The sequence below is a fragment of the Gymnoscopelus microlampas genome, assembly GCF_963454915.1.
Source record: "Gymnoscopelus microlampas genome assembly, chromosome: 17".
Lineage (NCBI taxonomy): Eukaryota > Metazoa > Chordata > Actinopteri > Myctophiformes > Myctophidae > Gymnoscopelus > Gymnoscopelus microlampas.
The window spans coordinates 35,524,342-35,539,850 of NC_139954.1; the positions used below are offsets into that span (position 1 = coordinate 35,524,342).

At 37.8% G+C, this 15,509-nt stretch overlaps 3 protein-coding genes across 3 annotated transcripts in view; 2 read left to right on the plus strand and 1 right to left on the minus strand.

Annotated features, from left to right (window-relative positions):
- LOC311064144 (sacsin-like) overlaps positions 1-11,082 on the minus strand; it is a 49,411-nt gene extending 38,329 nt beyond the window's left edge. Inside the window, exons 1-7 of the mRNA XM_084083919.1 lie at positions 10,964-11,082; positions 9,827-9,851; positions 7,329-7,416; positions 6,559-6,670; positions 6,261-6,407; positions 344-1,775; positions 106-194 (exon numbers count right to left, since the gene is read on the minus strand). Of these exons, the coding sequence (XP_083940045.1) occupies positions 106-194; positions 344-1,775; positions 6,261-6,407; positions 6,559-6,670; positions 7,329-7,416; positions 9,827-9,846 (1,888 nt within the window). The 5' untranslated portion in view covers positions 9,847-9,851; positions 10,964-11,082. The remainder of the gene's footprint in view (positions 1-105; positions 195-343; positions 1,776-6,260; positions 6,408-6,558; positions 6,671-7,328; positions 7,417-9,826; positions 9,852-10,963) is intronic.
- Positions 1-14,693, plus strand: part of LOC311064146 (disco-interacting protein 2 homolog A-like) — a 183,313-nt gene extending 168,620 nt beyond the window's left edge. The window contains exon 40 of the transcript XR_014602684.1: positions 14,205-14,693. The gene's annotated coding sequence lies outside the window, so the exon portion shown is untranslated. The remainder of the gene's footprint in view (positions 1-14,204) is intronic.
- On the plus strand, positions 8,986-13,424 carry LOC311064151 (disco-interacting protein 2 homolog A-like). The gene is made up of 2 exons (XM_084083934.1): positions 8,986-9,066; positions 13,146-13,424. Exons 1-2 carry the CDS (start codon positions 9,044-9,046, stop codon positions 13,390-13,392), a joined length of 270 nt encoding a protein of 89 aa, XP_083940060.1. The 5' UTR covers positions 8,986-9,043; the 3' UTR covers positions 13,393-13,424.
- Positions 14,694-15,509: the final 816 nt, after the last annotated feature.

Genomic DNA, 15,509 nt, shown 5'->3' on the forward strand with positions numbered 1-15,509 from the left:
ATACAGTATATACTGTGTGTTACACAATTCTAAAACTATATTCATTGTAAATGTTAATATATGGAATAACTTATATAATTCAATTATACAAAATAACACCCTTACGTTTTGTGGCTAGGTCTTTCAGGTGAGCAAGGCAAGGTGTACTCAGATCATTGGGAATGAAGAGATTTTTGCAGCCTGGCAGCAGTACTCTGTAGAGCAAGAATTCTTAATGATTAAAAAACGTGTTCTACTAGCTGGGAATGACAACTGCATTATATGGAATTTAAAATTAACTTGGTAAATTGTTTATAGTTTAGCATTGTACACCATGATTGCTTAAATAATAATAATGACTTACCTTGGAAATTCATTGCTATCAATGAAAGCAATGTCCTCTTCTTTATCTGTGAAAGATCTGAAAGTCCCATCACTGAGTGGAAGGAGCTGAAGGCCCTGAAGTTCTCTGTATTGTCCATCACTCAAAATGTATTCCAGAAGCAAGAGCTTGTCCTCTTTGGAGATATGATGCAAACCATTTCTGTGGAGAACTGCCCGTAGGAATGATGGCGTCACATGCCTCAAGGGAATATGGTGTTGATAGGCATCCTTGATAGCTCTTGCAACACTGTCTGGTAATGTGACAAGATTTTCTCCGTAAGAAACCAGGATCCTCTTAATGGCGGCCACTATTTCAGTGCTTGTTGAATGATTGCAGGGGAGCAAAGCTTCTGAAAGAGTGACAAACTTTCTTTCGTCTGCTGCAAGAGAGAGGACGGCAACATTCTGCCTGAATAGGTGTTGAAGGACATCCAGTGCAATGTCATGCCATTTGTCTTTGTGCTGCATCTGGCTGATGTCTGGCCAAAGATCATATACAACGGACGCAGGGAGTGCCTCGTCTTCGGATAGTTTGACAGCATCTTGAAGGATCCTGAGGTATACTTGAGGAAGAACGTCTTTTACCAGCAATTCATTCCACTGAGCAGCTTCATCATATCTCTGGTCTTCCTCCTGCCACTTGATCTGTCTTCTGTTGTCTGTGAGGCCAAAGCATGCATTCACATAAACTGGGAGTCCAGTCTTGTTGGATTCGTTGTTAGGTAGGGGCAGAAAACAGCTCAGCCTACTGTCAGTAACGTGTCTCTGCTGACCACATGGAAATGCCAAGTCAACTTGAGGACGAAAGCCCAACTTTTTTGCTAACGTATCAAGCTTTGCCATGTGGCCTTCTTTCATGCAACAAGATGTGATGAGCCACTTCTTTGTCTCTTTGCGGTCTTCTGAAGAAAAGCTTATGTATTTGAAGCTTGTTGAGCCCTGGACGGCTAAATCATCTGACTCCAAAACAACATCTGTGCCTTGCGAGCAGGTCACTTGAACTTTGATGTTAACCGAGTTGTCTGGCTTGACATGGATCAAGGACACAGATGCAACATTTCTCAGAAAGAGTGGGCTCAAGTCTGCATCTGAAAGGAAGCTGTCAAAAAGCTGAGCGACTCTATTGGTGTCGTACACGTTATCAGAAATCTCTGATGCTTCATTGCGCAAGGGGAATCTGAAGAGTGTCCCATGAAAGAGCTGGTCTCCTGTGATAATGTTTTCCCATGTCTGCTTGCTCACAAGAGGAATGATGTCTTGAAGGGGGTGGAATTGGTCACGTAAGGTCATTAAAGTTTCCTGGTCTTCTGTATCAGACAAAGACCATCGAATGCCTCCATGTTCTTTTCCAAGTAGCTTCTCTTGGGGGTCTAGCAAGCCAATGTGTCCTGCACTGAATATACATGGTACATCTGGAAACACATAAATAAGGTATACTAAGTTTAAATGATATTGACAAAGATATACATTTTGATATTGCATTGTTCTTGCCGAATGTTACAATAAACAATCACAATGTTTACCTATACACACCTGGTCTAATTTAATAAATTTACCCTTTTCTCTCTTGTTTTTTATTTAAAAAGAAAGTTGTAGATTATGGCTGCAACATTATAGGGACCAAAATATTTTACTGCACCGTTTTAAATCTTAAGGTGCAGTAAGTGATATCTTTTGATAACTGTAATAAATTAAATAAAACAATCACAAATTAATAAAAATGTCATCCAGATTGAAATTAGTACCACAACCTGAAAAATCTATGTTCCGTTTATTAAACAGCTGGGCAGAAACACCATAATATAGCAATGATTACTTACCATCAGAATATTAATGCTTATTTTAACAAAATAATATAATTTACGTAACCTTTAAATTAATATCTCCTATGGGCAGAAATGTGTCACTGGAAACTGAATTTGAATTATTTATAAAAAACCTCAAACTGAAACAATTGAATTGTTTAAATTAACCTGAATAATTGAGCTCCTACTGTAAGTTTTTGACCATTTTCTTCACTCCCATTAGGTCATGGACTTGAATGACTTTTGTTGACTTTCTCAAGTCACTATTTGGATGATGTGAATGGACCAACTCTCTTCTATCACCAAAGCATTTCTGCATTGACATAACTCAAATCCAATCATGGAGTCTTCTATGGTCATCAACATATGTTATGGCTGACAAGGTAGCATTTTAATTAAATGGTAATTTTGACCTTTCGCAAACATTAGATTTTAATAAAAAAATAACAGGACAGTTTCACTATGCATAAATGAATTATAGCATATACTAGTCACAGTATATCTAGGAACAGTTTAATTTCACTAATATTTCAGCTAGAAGCTAGAAGCTAGAAGTTAGTCGGATGAGAGAATGTATAAAAATGACTATTCAGGTCATAGGTTTCACAGGTAACACACATGCTAACTTTAGCTGTAAAAGCAAACTTTAACACTACGTTAAACTCTGTTATTGTGTTGACGTCATGTTGATTTGGTATATAATAAGAACTGAATTTTAATTAGACAAACGGAATTTGAATTGTGAGAAATTAATACAGTTACAGAGCAAATTAATTCCATTTCATAATATTAAAGTTGATTGGAATTCAATTTAAAACTAATACATTCTATTCAAAATGATGGTCTTCAAATTCAGTTCTTCAATGCAATTATTCAAGTTAAACAATAGACATTTTAATTATGTGAATTATGAAAAATTCTAAATTCTGTTTCTAGTGACACATTTCTGTCCATAATATTTCCCAACAGTGCTTGGCAAAAAGGCCTTCCTCATGCAAAGCAGTTTTCAAGTTGCATTAAATGTTCTTTATACCAAGTGAAAGTAATTTCAAGAGTGCACCATATCTTTTGTACAGCATGCTAATCATTTTCTCATAGATGTATTTTAGTATAATGCAGGTAGTATGTGATTACTTCTGCAATTTCATGGTGCCTGGTGGATAGGAAGACACATTATACAGTGTTCTGTTATACTAGTGTAGACGTTTCTGTTGTGGATTTTGCAACCCAATCGCTAGAACAGATCATTACTATCGAACAATTCCGCAAAGCATGGATGATGTTCATCACTGCAGGGCAGGTGACCCAAGTGAGCTGAGCTGGGTATAATTGCCATTTCCTTGTTGTAAAATTAGACAATTTGAGAGAGAAATTCAAATTCACTTTCTGTATATTTCTGTTTATGCTGTGATTGTATAACCTGAAACTATGGGCCAAATGCAACAATGCAAGTTGGGAATGCATACCCCCACTTTTCTAGTTCTAAATGTGATACAACACACCCTGCACCTACCTCATGAGTGCAAATGTGCACTGTGATGCAGGCAGATTAGCTGTAGCTAGTAAGGGGGCTTAATCTATAGCCTTTAAATATAGAGTAAGTATATTCTGTAACCAATGTGAAAAAAGGGTCCAGTACCATTTATGGACAGAAGGACATGGGTTACAGGTTTCTCCACTGTTCTCCACAGTTCATATTAAAGCTATAGTCTACTCTATTTGATAGCAGTGAAAAACACTACATTAGGTGAAGCACTTGGTTGTGTCAATGTGTTTCCGAAATAAAATTATGATTTACACAACACTGATGATAGTGCTGCCAAATGAATCTATAAAGCCATCCAAGCTACAGCATCACTTGGAGACAACCCATAGTCACTTAAAAACACTACATATTGAATAAAATGATAGCAGCTTAAACTTTTACATAGATTTCATAGATAGCTTCATGACTTGTTTGACTTTTGTTTATTTCATACATTTAAACACTTAAGGAGTAGTTCACCCAAAAAATGACTTATTTTCTATCAGTTACACACCCCATGAAGCCTTGAATTCATGGAGATGTTTTTGTCGCATTCCTAAGCCAATAATGTCATGTCAGGCGGAAAGACGCCAATGTCTCCGGTAGGAGACTCAAAGAGTCTCCATAGAGTCTCCGCCGGTCATCTAATTATTGGCTTAGGAATGCGGGAATGCGACAAAAACAAAAAAATCTCCATGAATTCAAGGCTTCATGGGGTGAGTAATTGATAGAAAACAAGTAATTGTTGGGGTGAACTACTCCTTTAAACCCTCAATACTTAGCAAACTTGGCCCTTGGCTCTGTACTTGGTCTGCTCTTTTTTCCTCTAAACCAAACCCCTTTGCCGAAAATAGCCGATCTACTAGATCTGCTATTTTTGGCTAAAGTTCCCCTCAGAATAGGGATTCTAGGTTCAAGTGGTTAATAAATAGAAAACAAAGTTCCTATCACATATAGGCATATTTGGCGGCTCCCCTGTAGTAACTCTGAGGAACCCTAGGGGTCCCAGAATCCCTGTTGAAGACCGCTGTTGTACAGCAATTGTTGAATCAGAAATGTACATCAAGTACATTTGCCCGTTCATGGACTGTGACTTAAATTGGTGCAGTGTAAAAAACTAAACAAAACAAAAACAGGTAGATGTGTAGACAAACGGCAACCAAACTTAAAAACTTTACAAAGAAAAACCTTTGAAAATATAGAGGCTTTTGACATGTAATGAAGAAAGGCACAACACAGCACCTCCCTCAATGCCATTTATGTCTGGTGAGTCGACAGGAAGATAAAAGGTTCAGAAACACATTGACGCAACCAAGTGCCTCACCACCTAATGTAGTGTTTTTCACTACTATGAAATAGAGTATAGACTGTAGCTTTTATATGAACTATGGAGAACAGTGGAGAAACCTGTAACCACATGGGTCACAGGATTATTTTTTTTTTAATAGCATTGGATCTTTGGGGGATTTAATTTCCTACACCACAGAAGAGAAAAGGCTAGTGGTCTATGTGTTGCATTCTATTTATCCAGTCGTAATATCTTGACAAGTGTCTTAAACAATGTCTGGGTATCATGATTACATCAAAAGCTAAGGATGACAGTGTGCAAATGATGTTTACATCATGTCAGCTGAATTAGCATCATCATATAACCTTTCTTCCTTACTATGACAAATTGAAACTAAGTTTCTTAAGGGCCTACGACTTCAGTGGAGGCAAAATAAATACAAAGCAGATTAACTCCAGGCTCCTTTGTAAAAATCAGAAAGCAGGATATCAAAATTTACGACCTTATATTCCTTATGACGTTATGTTATGTCTTAAATATGGAGCCATAGGCTGCCTTGTGGATTCAATTTGCTATGTTACGGATGGAATATGGATTATTTGGATAAATTTGGCATAGTCTAGACTCTAGACTATGCTCAATTTGATGTCAGCTAATAACCACTGTTACATAATGTTGATATTTTATATAAGATTATTTGGTCCACAGTTTCAGGGATGACCCTATACACTATACACATGAACAGTACTAGCAAAATATTGTCTCATTTTACAACAAGGAAATGGCAGTTCTGTTCAGCTCTCTTGGGGCAACTGCGGCACTATGCACAGGTGTGGGAAGAAATGTATTTTAAACTGATTTACTTGGTTATATTACTCTTTATCTGAAGTATTGCAGGTGGTGTAAGTGATATACTAACTTGAAAGTATTCCACAAGTGACTATGGGTTGTCTTCAAGTGATGCTGTAGCTTGGATGGCTTTATAGATTAAATTGACAGTACTATCAGTGTTGTGCAAATCATTATTTTCTTTTTAGTTTTTAATCTTTGCTTTCTATATATTTATGTGAAATATGTTTTCATCTAATCAGGAGATAGAACCTCACACAGATCATTTATGAGCTGCAATTTAAAGTGTTTATAGTATCACTTACACCACCTGTTTTCAAATTACAGATGATGAGCCATGTTTTGCAACAATCTATTTTTGTAGTGCGATTTGGAGAATGTAGGACCACGAACTTCTACAACAGATGTATTCAGAGTAGCATTGTTTTACCTGTTATGTGGTAAACAGAGTTGAAGCCGATCCCAAACCTCCCAACTTTGTTTGGATCGTCGCGCTTGACACTCCTTCCTGTATTCTGAATGCCATCCCAGTCTTCAGCAGTGAATACAGCATTGTTGTAGGCATAGAGAGCAGGGCCTTCAAAAAGAATGAGTCAGTTAACAAGTTATCACTTAAGGTTTATTTCTTTGGTTCTCAAAACTGGTCCACTGATATTTTTGGGATAACTGACAAAGATCAGCTTTGAAATGTTTGACAATAAATAGGATTCTCAGAAAGCCACACATACCTTGGTATTTCCCCAGGTCATCAGTCCAAAGGGTCTCTGTACCGTAGCTCCTCTCATCATGGATGAAAATAACTTCAGATGCTTCAGCATCATCAGCATTTTGGATCAGCTCCTGTTCAGACCATTGCAAATGACATGTCATTTCACAGTAAAACACTGATACTTTCTGACAATGGGTAGTAGGGTAGTCCATGTCCCAAACAATAGTGTTATTTAAGGGGATACTTCACTTTCAAAGAAAATAAACATTAAACAAATATATTAAAAAATGAAAAAAGTTATGGAAAAATCACGGCCCTCACGCAGTAGAATGTCCTTCTAATGCGTGTGGGGGCTGTGATTTTTCCATTACTTTATTCATATTTTTTTATATATATATTTCTTTTATGTTTTTTCTATTTTATTTGAAAGTGAAATATCCCTTTAATGTTTTGCTGGACGGTACTAAACTGAGATGACCAATAGTAAAACTTATGGAGCCCCTAAAGGGAGTGGGACATGGTAGAAATGACATTAAGTTCAGTTGAATTAAAAGTGCAGGTAAATGAGCAGATAAAGATACAATACAAAATAAACTATTTATGTAATAATGTATTCTATATAGTCATTATTCTATATAGTCATTTCGGGCCGCTACACAGCCCTCAACACCTACGTCACCTACATTTATAGTTATGTCTTACGCCCGCCGGCCCGCCCACCCATTTGCAATTTTAATATAGGATGTCAGAATAGTAATACAGCTGTAGCAGAATGTGCACTGGTCCCACCTTCAAAATTTGTCCACCATCAGGGTATCTGCGTAGAATATCTTTCAGGTAGTCAATGAATGGAGGAGCTGTTGCACCAAATGAATTTCTTAACAGAAAACAGATAACACATTACAATGAAAAACAATGCAGTGTATATGTCACAACATTACCTTGGGCTTCATTTATTTCAAACAAACCAATCTAATTAATAGTAAATTAGCATTCAAAAGTTTGAAATCACCCAGAGAGGTTCATGTTTTTGATACTTTGATTCACAAGACTTAAATATAGGCAAGACATTACTAATGTTGCAAATTACTATTATTACTGCTGGAAATTACTCATACTTATTCACAAAACACAACACTTTTGGATCATTTTCACATCTACTCTGGCTTTTATGTGCACCCCAGACAGTTTTTAAGTTGCTTGATTCAATATTTGGTATTCATTTGATTAGACATGCGCCTCCTGTATAAGCCAATTGAACATCAAACACCATGTTACTCATTGAAAACACATGTCCCTGGTTATGCTGGCTGATATTGACCTTCTAATGATGGGGGGAGACCTTTCAATATCCATCTAAAAATGCACAGAATCTCTGTCTGCGTTGTCTTGTCTAAAAAGTTGTGACCATGTGAGTCTGACCTTCCCCCACATACTCAAGAACCATCTGACCGATCTATCTTGCCATGTACATCACTGCGGACCGCAGAGGGGCGAGTGGGAAGTTGATCGGACCAGCAGTTGTCCGGAACAGAGAATCCACAAAGCTCTATGTATCCATCTGTCTGTCTGTGTCCCTTTCATGCTCATTTATGGAGATCCCTGATGTCATAGTTGAAGCGTGGCTGATCGAATGAATATGTAAATATTGAATCAACTGTGAGTAGGTGGTAAAATTGGCCCAAAAGAGACATTCTCCTTTAAATATTTGAAGAGGAATAGGGAATGTGTAGTGATTTTTTAGGCTAATTAGAGACCTTTGTCATTGAGTTGGCACAAAATCTTTGCTTTTGTTGCAAGTTACCGCATTCCTAAAGTTCAATCCTGGGCAAAACAAAACATCCTTCTCAAAAAAATAGTCATAGAATTTGTCCACTACTGACATTTTCTAACCCAGAATTTAACCATGAATAAATATTGTTGGTAGAACTACTGCCAGCCCAAGGTTTTTCGTGGTCCAAGACAAAGTCTAAATGTGGCCCCCTGTTTCAGTCCAAAAATACCCCTAAGCCCCAGCCAGTAAGTTTCAGCACCAAAATTATCACACACAAAAACATTATTATAGACATTAAAATTGGAATATGTGTAACATAGTTCAATAGGTTGTAGTTAAAATCCCACTAAATGGGGAAACTACGCCACCTGCTGTTCTACATGCCTGCACCAAGCTTCATATTTGCAAGGGACTATGGGTAATCCTCAGTGCAATGGAGGATTATCATGAGAGGTAATGTCTCTGTATGTCTGTGGACAAAACTAATGTTAACTATCTTGAAAAGCACTTAAAAGTTAATCTGGGTTAACTGACTGAATGTTAACTATATTAGACTAGTTCTGTCACGTTTTTTTTTTGGGTCAATCATTCATTTTGTGTATGTTTTGTTACTTGTAAACAAAAAACGTCCCCCCAGTACAAGTAGCTGACAGATTGTGTTGTTGTCTTTCCAGACAGACAAGTGCTTTTGGTGTCCAGTGTCCACATGTGCTGACATACACTGTCTCCTATGTCCATTTATTGTCAATGCAGGTATGTTGTCAAAGAGTGTTGTAATGTCATTGTGCAAATGGTGCAATTCATGTTTGATGCAAATTCATGTGATTTGATAAATAAGCTAAAATACTATAAAAATGGTAACAGTTCATGGTAAAATATACTACATATATTGTATATGTTTGTATGTTATATTAAGAGGACAGTCTTGTATACGATCACTAGATCAGTAAGAATACTGTGTATAGTATACTATGGTTAATCCTCAGTGCAATGGAGGATTCTCATGAGAGACAGACAAGTGCTTTTGGTGTCCACATGTGCTGACATACACTGTCTCCTATGTCCATTTATTGTCAATGCAGAATAAACACCCTGCTGCTGAGCTGTTACCACCACCTGAACTCAGAGTGTGTTTAATTCAGAGAGGAGACATCTAACATCGGCCACATATGTATCACAATATTTAAAACCTAAATATCTGGGAGGAGTCAAACACATTATAGGCCTATATCATTATGTTTCCGTTTACTGCTAGATTGATTGATTTGGTGTGTGTACACACACACACACACACACACACACACACACACACACACACACACACACACACACCATATGTGGCCCTTAACAAATGTTTCATTTGTATAGTGAATCTGCCTATGTTATTGCTTAGACACCAGACATGCAAAGTTTGTCACCTGATTCTTAGATACACCTTCCTTTATTTCCCGCTAAATATGAACCATAAATACATTTAAGGTGATGCTTCTTAAGATAAAAGAACACTACTCACCGAGTCCTATTTCTGTTCATCCTTCCTGGATAGGATGGCATGAAACAAAAACACAACTGATTACATATTCCTTGTAACTTAACTTACATTACCCTGATAAACCTTTATAATAGTTGTATTTATTTGTATGAGAAGTCTCGTATTTTATCAACTTGAACAGTAAAGGGAGTTTAACGAAGTTTACAATTTCATATTCACACAAATAGCCTATCCATTTGGTAGCTCCATTAAGAACCTCTCACACACATGAGGTTCTATGTGGTTGTCATACAGAATCGGTGGAACGTCCGCCAAGGCTCCGCTGTTTACCCTTTTGTATACATCGTATCCCAAAACTAATGGTAGATTCCAAACCGCACGGATGTTTAAGGTTTGGTTCGGAGCATAATATTTTAGGTCCGGACCGAAACTACCCGTTTAAATCGCTTATTTAGTCAGCCTGTGGCCTTGTTTCCCATTGTAGCCAAACCGGGAGCAGTACTGGCAGCGGACGTAGGGGGGTTTTCCGGGTTGAATGGGAAACATGGCCACACACCCACAGGCTGACTAAATAAGCGATTTAAACGGGTAGTTTCGCTCCGGACCTAAAATATTATGCTCCGGACCAAACCTTAAACATCCGTGCAGTTTGGAATCTACCATTAGTTTTGGGATACGATGTATACAAAAGGGTAAACAGCGGAGCCTTGGCGGACGTTCCACCGATTCTGGATGACAACCACATAGAACCTCATGTCGGAGCTGTATAGCGGAGTGAGAGGTTCTTAATGGAGCTATCCATTTGATAATCTTTAAAATACATTAACTGCTCATCAAATCTGCACATCAGTCACCAATTGATACCTGTTGGCTTCCACATGCCAAAACTGATCATTAATCTACAATTTACTGTCATATTGTAGATGCTAGCTTACTAGAGGAAGACTTTAAAATAAGAACCACAATGACTAGTAATTACTACTATTGTGTTGTGCTTTTAGTCACTCATGCAGCGCTTATATTGAAATCGGTCTGAGTGAGATGATCTCTTTTTATTTTATTTTATTCTATTCCAATAAAATTGCCTGCCCTTAAACTTGATGGTGACACAGATTATCTCAAATAACAGTTATCCAATCAAATAATTCGGCTACTAACCTCAGTCATGTTCTTGAGAACAGTCCGGTTGCAGTCAAATCAGCTCGCTCTCAGTCAATGATCACTGACGTTGTAATCAGTTGTTTTTATACTACGTATTTTTTTCCTCTTTTTTTTTTGGTCTGGGCAGATCAATGCCAACTCAGTATCGTTTCACCATTTCCTAGCCTTTTCAAAGCTGAGCAATATAATTAATCAGGAAATGAAACTTAACTCACATTTGTTGCAACAACGAAACTTAGGTAATGCTGATTCATTGTGGTTTATGCATACATGTAGGTATCGTTTCCTATGAAATTCACTAGATAAAGTGATTCTGGTTGATGATGTTCAACATTCCATTATGGCCTACAAATGCCTTTTTTTTCTTTCTTTTTTTAAATTTTTTAAACTCTATGACAAATGCACTGTTATTACCGTTATTCTAGCCGGGTAAACCCCTCCCTCCGGATATCTCAGGCAGTGGTTTTCAACCTTTTTCATGCAAGGACCCCTAAATTGATATACATTTGGCCGCGGACCCCCATCTGAAAATGTTTTGTGCCAGGGACCCCCAGAAGCAAAAAAAAACGCTTTAAAAAATATATCTATTCAAAGATAGGCTATGCTTTTTTTGAATAGCCAAAGCTAAGTGGTTACCAGGCTACCGTTATTCCGGCACTAGATGGTGCTGTATCATTTTAAAAAAGACTGCCTGCTGCACGACTAGCGGGGCAGGTTTGCAGGGAAAGAACTTAAGAATCCTTACCGTGTTGTACCCGTGCCGTGCTACTTCTAAGTAGCAGTGGTGGGAAGTAACAAAGTAAATGTACTCAAGTACTGTACTTATACAATTTGGAGGGAGGAGGTAATGTTCGATTATTTTACTTCTACTCCATTACATCTCAGAGGGAAATATTGTACTTTTACTCCACTACAATTATTTGAAAACTTTAGTTACTAGTTACTTTATTTGTACATTTTGATTATTATTACAAAACATACATTAACCACTTGAGCCCTATTTAAACTTTGGCTATTTCAAAAATATTTGTATACATTTGAAAACCCTACATTCTGCATAATGAGTAGCCTACTTTTACTTTTGGTACTTTAGGTATATTTTGATGCCAAGACTTTTGTACTTTTACTCAAGTCAATTTTGAATTCTGGACTTTTATTTGTAACAGAGTATTTCTACATTGTATACATTGTCTACTTTTACTTGTGAGTACTTTTTCCACCACTGGTTGTACCCATGCTATTTCTAATTTGAGGTCTAAGCTACTGTTGATTCTGTTATGCGTTTGTCTTTTATTATCACCCTTCTAGTCCAAGCACTCTACCTTATACCTGAAGGAAATAAAGCCTACAACAGGGGTGGGCTTGAAACACTGCTGAATTGTGTTAAAACTGCATGAATTTGGTAGACATGCCAGACTACTTTACAATAAGGTCATTGCTTTCACAACAAGAATTTTCAGTTACAAAATGTTGATCTTTTTTTTTCTTTCTTTACAGCTGTACTGTACTGTACTGTATCACTCTGGCGTAGGCCTATGAGGTTATGAAAAGACTTAGCCTACATAAAACAACCCACGTACGTCAATGCCGTGTCAACTTTTAAATGAGTATACAGTAACTTATCTTATCTGATATGTGCCACTCCAGGTCACTGATAAAACACATTGCATTATGTTATAAATATGGACTCACGGTAGACTGTTTCACTGTTACATTATAAACATAAAACATTAGAGTACATACTGATGGAGGAACGCAGGTATAGTACTCAAATGGTAAATATGAATTACTATTAATTAGAGTCGAGTTAAATTAATTTGTCTCAAAACCATTAACATATGGCAGCCTTTTAGAATGTAGATTTGTTTTGGGCAGGTGGTCATTTTGTTTTTCTTTGAAGACTTGGTGGGCCAGATTGAGATGGTCCGGCCCCTGAGCCATATGTTGCCCATGTGTGGCCTAAAATCTGAACTTGACCCTGATAAGAATTGTATTTCCATGTCAGAGCCTGCTGCCACCTTTTTGAATAAAGCTGCAAAATGTCAGTCATGCATTGTTTTGATCAACCTAACACAAAGCCATCCTGTTCTAAACCAAACTTCCTCATCTTTCCCCATCCCTTCCCCTTCTGTGTTCCTCTTTCCCCTTCCCTTATGCGTCTTCCTCTCCCTCCGCCCAGTGCTGTGTTCACGTGGACCAACCTACTGGTGGTGGTGGTGGAGCTGGAGGGCTCAGAGCAGGAGGCCCTGGACCTGGTGTCCCTCGTCACCAACGTGGTTCTGGAGGAGCATTACCTCATCGTTGGGGTGGTGGTGGTGGTCGACCCCGGGGTCATCCCCATCAACTCGTGGGGTGAGAAGCAACGCATGCACCTGAGGGGCGGCTTCCTGGCCGACCAGCCGGATCCCATGGTTATAGTACAATAATACTAAATAATGTAATATAATATAATAATACTCTGTGCCATTAAAGGACGACTTCACCGATTTTCAACCTATCTTCATATAATTGGTCCTCACTAATACTCATGATAAAATGGTACCATTTTTTTCTACTTGGTCTGTGTCTCATAGGAGGGCTGTGGACAGTCCAGAAACCCGTCTACCAGTGACTTCATCGTTAGGCATGATTTTTTTTTCCAACAAGATTTCACATTTTTTATTTAGAGTTTTATTATTAACACGAGAACAATGGCTTCTTTTATTGCATTGCAACTTTCCAGGAATAGAAAGCCTGCAGTTTCTATTAGCTTGGATTCCCCATTTATGATGTCACTGGTAGACGGGACTCTGAACTGTCCACAGCCCTCCTCTGAGACACAGACCGAGTAGAAAAAAAGAGTACCATTTTATCATGAGTATTAGTGAGGACCAATTAAGATAGGTTGAAAATCAGTGAAGTCGTCCTTTAACATTATTTTTTTCTTTTGTAAAACTATGAATATCAGTTGCATTTGCCATACTGTACACTTGTGCCATAGCACACCGTTGCACACAGTACCAATACCCTGGCTCAAACAGCCTCACATGTTTAACATTTCACGTTTGCATAGCCTTGTTGCTTTGCGTTTTTTTTGTTTTGTTTTTTCAATCAGTTAAGCAGCTTCTAGTATATGACGTACAGTATATGTCCAAAATATAAAATATAAAGTTTTAACTACAGAGTCATGTTCTTAAATCTTCAGGGCGTTTTGGTGCTGCTGGTTGGAGCAAATCATTCCTGTAGTTGTACTTTGTAGTGTTGTTTATTAAGTTATCTAGAAAGATTATTGCCGTTCCACCCATAACTTCCTTAGTTTGTTCTTTTCAAAGTATGTGACATGTCATGTAGCATTTTATCAGAACAAATACGAAATACGCAATATGAGTAACACGTTGCTTTGAGTGACTGCTGACAGGGCATGTTCATGTGAACATTTGAACACGAGAGATGATGGAGAGCCCAATCATTCATGCATTAACAACTCAAATATAATGTCTTGAATTAAGCCTGAAGTCTTTAACAGATGCCTGTTCCTCTCCCAGCTCACGTTCAACTTGATTTCACTATGGTTCTCGGCTGTTTGACTGAAATGAATGAAGCGAGAGGAGAGTATTGTTTTCTTTTCTTTTCTTTTTTTTTTACCAAGATGGCTATACTTGATATGAACATCAACCAGTACAAACCCAAATTATTATTTAGCTCTGTGAATGATTGTTAAGAATGTTGCATCTGCTACACAAGCTGACAATAGAAAATGTAGATGTGGGTTTGATGCAGAATGTCAGATTTGAGTGCCATCAACATCGAATGAGTGTTAGCAAATGTCTTGAGTTGCATGTACTGTACAGTACAAGGCAAGTATTTCATGTGCTTTGCTTAACCAGTAAAGTCTGGCGCGTTAACCTGTTTAAATTAACGCTCCAGATTTTACTGTGTACCTTCTCCCCCTTCCTCATATCATGTTGAATATGTTAAAGATCACAGTATGGTCCTTCCTTTTATATGTGCACACCACTTTGGAAACAGCCTGCTGTAAGTATGTACAGGTCTTCTTGTGTAAGTTATTAATAGATAGTGGACACGTGCGGTGGGTTCATCACAAAATATACAGTAGGACAAAATAAGACTGCATCTGGTTAATATGAACCCCACCCCCTTACTAACTAGAATTTGGAAGAGTTTCTTGCTCATGGAGACGATGGAGAAACAAGAAACATGAGCACTGTAAACATTTTGTATTGTACAAACACTGGGAACAGGTCACTTCCAAAATGAGACAAAGCAGTAAGCACACACACCCCTAACACAAGGAGAAGACCGTTCTATTCTGGTGACTGTTGAGATCTCCCCTCCTTCACAGCCTTATTGTTTAACTACTATGCTGTCAGCATTGAGCTTTTTTTTTTAGAGGGGGGTATATGTGGAGAGGTATGGTCACATGTACCCCCCTCTAAAAAAAAAAAAAAAGAAGTACTGTATATAGACAATATTGTGGGCCAATAAAAAACTATAGACCACATTTCCCAAGAAAAGGTCATTTAGCTGCTGGACAAGGTGTACT